This window comes from Dendroctonus ponderosae, unplaced genomic scaffold (genome assembly GCF_020466585.1).
Source record: "Dendroctonus ponderosae isolate FM_Combo_2020 unplaced genomic scaffold, Dpon_F_20191213v2 Dpon_F_20191213_7, whole genome shotgun sequence".
NCBI classification, from domain to species: domain Eukaryota; kingdom Metazoa; phylum Arthropoda; class Insecta; order Coleoptera; family Curculionidae; genus Dendroctonus; species Dendroctonus ponderosae.
Window position 1 is genome coordinate 12,607,040 of NW_026018916.1, and position 5,886 is coordinate 12,612,925.

Below are 5,886 nucleotides of genomic sequence, written 5' to 3' on the forward strand. Positions count from 1 at the left end.
TTATAGTTAAATAAATACAGATGAATTTCGAAACAACGGAACTAGTTGACATGATCTTTGTTATGGGATCTGCTGGTCAAAATTGTTTGCTAACGCTAACGCACTTTGACGCACTAATGAGTAACCCTGTATATATATATAAAAAGCAATGTAGAAGCCCCGTGAAAGAACACTGGATTTTCTTAGCTGCTCCAAGTCACGCTAAATGATTGTTAAAAATGAACTTTGACTTAGTTAAGCTTTATGTGCAATAACATGTTTGCGGTATGCGCCGCAAATAATCAAGCTTTGATCATATATAGCAATACATTACAGACAGGAAAAGATGTGCTGTCATAAGCGTGGGGTGAACATGCTGGTAAAGATTGTCAAACAGAAATATAAACATTTTCAATCCGCAGTAAACGAAAATAAGAGCCAAAGAAAATTACGTTCCGCAAGAAATACTAACTGTCGTGTATATCCGAAATAGGGTAACCATATAGGAATCACATTATACAGGGTGGTCTCTCTTGCAATGTACACCATTGAGATCTCGTAAACGCAACGAGATACAGAGTTGATCAAATGACGGAAATGTTGAGCATTTTAGTGCTTTTTTTAAAGTCGTACTGAAATTAAACCTAGATGTCATGTATATTTAAAAATATATTCACAGCAAAAAAACTATTAATCCGATTTTGATGAAACTTGGGCTATTTACATTTTCAATATATGCCCTTTTCATAGTAGGTCAATTTTTTTTTATTGGTGTCCAGTATTGCATAGTAACAGTCCACTTTGATTTTTCTGATGGGCGCCATACTGACTTTTTATTGTTAAAAAAATTAGCTTTTTAATGGCGTGACACACTTGGGTTAAAGATTAATATTATACTTGCAAATTAATTTGATAGTTTTCCAATGGGATCAAGTCCCTATGGGAAATAATTAACTATTTCATACAAAACCTGCTTTATTACGCTACACATGTAATCTTACAAAAATTGTTCGAAGTGACCGCCTCTATGATCAATGCAAAGCTATGTTCTTCTGTTCATATTTAATACTGGGTCGCGAATGCTTTCTGCCTTAATAGACTGAAACGTTTCCAAAGTTTTTACTTTAAAAAATCTATATTTCGAGCTGGTTTATCATAAAGTCTATCCTTCACGGCTTCCCATAAGAAATTAGTTCCAATCCATGTATGGCAAAACCGTTCGTTTAAATATTCTCTAACAATTCGCGCATTATGTGGAGGTAAATTATTCTTCTTTTCTATTTTTATTTCCTCAAACTCATTTTGGATGAAACTTAAATATGTCGGACCATTCAAACGATCAGGTATATGTAAGGTCCCAGGAGTTTATTATCTAGTAGACCACAACAAACATTAACAGAAAAGCGAATTTGTGGCCTCACTACCTGCACTAAGTGAGGATTCTGAACCGCATAGAAATGTTTATTTTTTCTGTTGAACATTCCACTATTCGTAAATAAGGTTTCATCTGACCATAGTATTTTAGTAGCGAAAGCAGCATCTTTCCTCAGTTGAGTTTGAAACCACTGACAAAATTCGAGTCTTCTTTCTCCGTCTCCTGGAAATTTAAAGTCATGATATTTATGTTTTTGGATAATTTTCTGGACCCCAGATTTTGACAAATTGCAATCTCCAGCAATTTTCCGTAGAGTTGATTCAGGATTGATTTGTGCCAAAACATTAATCACATTTAGATTAGCATTCACGACACGGGTTCTTCTTAAATTCTGCAATGTTCCAAGCTGCTCTAGATGATCAAACAACAGAGTTTCGATTATTGCGCAAGTATAACCGAATCTTACCATTCTTCCTTGTTGTCAAGTTAATGAATAATAACAATTGGGAATGCAAATTATTCACATAAATAATAATAATAATAATAATAAATAATTGTACAGCACGTTAAAGGAATGACATTAGTAACTTGACAACGCAACTTTATTTATGTCATTGTCACCTTGACGACAGATTCCAACAAAAAATTGTAAAATGCTGTTTTTGAATAAAATATTGCCTTTCTAACCATGCCCGTTACACCATTAAAAATCTAATTTTTGTCTCTATTTAGTACGATAAAAAGTCAATATGGCGTCCATAAGAAAAATCAAAGTGGACTGTTACTATGCAATACTAGACACCAATAAAAAAATCTGACATTTATTAAAAATGTAAGGAGCCGAAGTTTCATCAAAATTGGATTAACAGTTTTTTTGCTGCAAATATTTTTTAAATATACGTATTTGCAGTTTTTTCAGGATGGTTCAAAAACCATGACGTCTAATTTAATTTAATTTCAATATGGCTTTAAAAAAAACATTAAAATGCTCAATATTTCCGTCATTTGATCAACTCTGTATCTCGTTGCCTTTAGGAGATCCCAATGGTGTACATTGTAAGAGAGAGCGTCCAGTATATTAGAGTTCGTTTTTACCATACACGTATGAAATGTCTCACAAACACTTCAAATGGCTAAACTGCTGTCTTCAGCATCTGTAAAGGATGGATCAGTTAACATTTTCAATTTTAGAGGAACCAAAACCGAGCAAAGGATGTCCAAGAGCAAACGGCTTCTATCGGCATGATGATCCTCAAGTGTGCGACAAATTCTTCAACTGTGTTGACGGTAAACCCATTGAATTGCCATGTCCTCCAGGTAAATTATAAATTGTTCTTATATGGGTATTATAATACGTGGGAAAACCACGATCCTTATAATGTGCATAGAGATGCTTCACAAAAAATGTCGAGGAAAGTTTGCTGTTTCGTTTTTTAAAAAAATTGAAATTATAAATTATCCATAAAATTGGTATAAAATATATATTTTGCACATCTTCAAGGGACTGTATTGTTTAGCAAAGATATTTATTTTATGCCGAAAATTAATTTCTAAAATTAAAATTTTCATTTTAGCATTATTTTATTTTAATGCAAGTAGTTTGATCATTTCTTTTGAAATAGTGTTTTTAGCAATGTCAAAGGCCTTCAGTTTTTTATCACACCATTTTCACCCTTTTTTCAAAAGAACAGTTATCTTTAAAAATTGCAAAGAAAGTCCCTTGTCCTCAAAAATACTAACGTTTAAAGTTGCTAGTAACAAGACAGCAAGTTTTCCATGGCATTTTTCAGTGGGTCATGGTCATGTATTTAACACGAATATTGTCATTCTTAGGCTTAATTTATGACGATGTTGCCAGCACATGCGCGTGGCCAGAAAGCAGTGGTCGTCAATGTACGAATAGCAAAAGAGACTCTTTAGATGATGGATTTTCGTGCCCCGAAGGTATAATTTGTCTTCACTCGTGTACACGTAGCAATTTAAATAGCTGACATGTCAAAATGCAGGTAATGTGCAAGGTCCCGACGGCAGGACGCTTCCTCATCCAACGTTCGCACATCCTGAAGACTGCGACAAATTTTATATATGCAGGTAAATTTGACATGCATATTTAAGCGAATGCTTATCGTTTCTATTTGATTTCTGCAACTCTAAATTCCAACACTTTCAGGAATGGGGTGCAACCTCAGAAAGGATATTGCGCTAACAAAACCGTGTATAATGAAGAATCCTTTAGATGTGATGATCCCGCTAATGTTCCTGGATGGTAAGCAGTCAATTATTAACTACCTTAAGCTTACAACAACAGCAATCGAATTCAGCGATGCGAATCGAATAGCAAAAATTCTTACATTGTTCTCTTGCGCCGCTTAATTCGAATAGTCCGAAGTCGAAAATAATATAGGGGTAGAACTTCGAACACCTCTTGTGAGTTGTCCACATTTCAAAGCGGTTCTTTTCAAACACACAGATTCATATCTAAGCTTTTTTTACCACTACCGCCAAAATGTTTTTCCTATTTATAATAGGGTGATTGAAAATTGGCTTTATTCCTCTGGAGGTGTTGTCTGGGGGTGTCTTGGSAGTACAGAAAAAATAGTAAAAACAATTAAATGTTATTAAAAACTCAGATATTTGCGAAAAACTAGATSAGAAGGATGGCAWCAATGTTTTTCAAGGTARTCTACTCTACATAATTAACATTGCGCAAATACCTGTTYCTTCGTAATTATTAAAAACTCCGGTAACCATGGATAAACATAAAKCAATRAAAATCAAAGAGACAATAGTATCACGCTGTATAACGTTTTATGGGATGTATTCTTGACATTTGCTTACTACACCGATTACCTTAATCTATTTAATTGTCTCTTTCTATATTGATCTATGGATAATTGAGCTTTTGATRTTTAAGGAGCAACAGGTATTTGCATTCCAACTGATCTTGTTTTTTAGAAATATATTTATCTTGTAGGCYCATCTTATGACATCTATTCYACTGTACTTACGTTGTCACCACTACCTCTTACGTTGTCGTCCCCATCCCACAATATCTTGTATTTTGCATTGTTCTTTGATATCTGTTTTTGTTWTCCCCACTATTGTTCTCAGTGTTTTCATTTTGTCCACCCTTAGCATGTGTTGGGTCTTGTTGGTGTCTTCGCGGACTTTGTTAATGTAGTTCCTCAGCCTCAGGTCTTTAACTGGGTCGTGGATGCTTGATATGTCTTTGCTTAGATATCTGAATTGCATCATCTGTGCTATGAGATTTTCCTCCACCACTTGCTTACATCTGAGCAAATCTTTCACGATGGTCATACATTTGGTTTTGTTGATAAAAATGTGCAGATTGAGTTGGCCTGTAGGTTGTTTTCTGATTCGGCAATAATTGCTGCTAAAATCTTCAATGACAATTAGGTACTGTTTTCCTAACTCTTCAAATCGACTTTTTTCCCAGCTGAATATCTAGGAACAGCAGCCACACAATTTAGAAGTTGTGTATGAGTTTCCTGCAGGATAATCTGATCCGTTGGGTTCGCGCACCAAGCCATTTGCGCAGCCCTACGACAACTCATGATTTTGCCAGTATGTTATTAGTATGGGATTGTATAGTATTGTAGAGTTACCCAGTATGGGATAGGCAGCTATTAGACTTTTTTGTCCGATTTACTTGTTTGTTCCTCTACCTAAACATGGATTTACAACTGCTTACTCTAAAATGTTGATACGTAATTTTGATTTGGTTTATATTTAAAAATCAATCTGGTTATCAAAATGTAGAATGGCAATATTCAAGTGAATGTTTCTTTTTTTAGTGAAAACTATTTCAGCGGAAACAAAAACTAACATCAAACTGAAGAAATAATTTCCATCCTGCAGAGGTCGTTTTCAACCCTATAAAATTATTTGTGTTGTTATTTATTATACTATAAGTGTGTTACTTATGTTAGTCGTTAATACTATTTGTATTTTTGGATGTTTCGAAATATTATCTTTTAAATCTAAAAGTGTACTTAGTAGTATTTAATGTATCTGACAGCTATGTAATAAATAGCTTTTCAAGAAAATGTGGTGTTCATATGAACTGAATTGATATTGACTATTCATGCTATACAGGGTATACCAAAAGTAATAGCACAAAACAAAATGGTGGATTCCTGGGCTGAAAATGTGATGATTTAATACAACTTAACTTAGTCCAAAAGTTGACGGTTGCCGACATACAGGGCGTCAAAGTTGCATTTTTATTTCAGTTTCTCGTCATTCTACTGTAAACGGAGCTGCATATTTTAACGAAATTTGGTACACAGGGGTTTTTGAGCATAAGAAATCACAATTTATCATCAGATTTTGATCAACTTGTGGAAAAAACCACTTACGGCGATATCTGGGCAAAAAATTGTTTTAACTTTTTGGTCACCCGGTATTCTGATTTCTAAACTGGTTGGGTCTAATCGCCTATTAATTTTGTATAAAAAAGGTATTCTTAGTCGATGTACCAACCAGCCTTTGTTTCCGAGATATTTGCGATT

At 34.3% G+C, this 5,886-nt stretch overlaps 1 protein-coding gene across 1 annotated transcript; it reads left to right on the forward strand.

Annotated features, from left to right (window-relative positions):
* Positions 1 to 2,504: 2,504 nt before the first annotated feature.
* On the forward strand, positions 2,505 to 5,421 carry LOC125505205 (protein obstructor-E-like). The gene is made up of 5 exons (XM_048668538.1): positions 2,505 to 2,671; positions 3,188 to 3,298; positions 3,361 to 3,445; positions 3,525 to 3,620; positions 5,170 to 5,421. The coding sequence occupies exons 1-5, from the start codon at positions 2,518 to 2,520 to the stop codon at positions 5,198 to 5,200; spliced, it is 477 nt and encodes a 158-aa protein (XP_048524495.1). The 5' UTR covers positions 2,505 to 2,517; the 3' UTR covers positions 5,201 to 5,421.
* Positions 5,422 to 5,886: the final 465 nt, after the last annotated feature.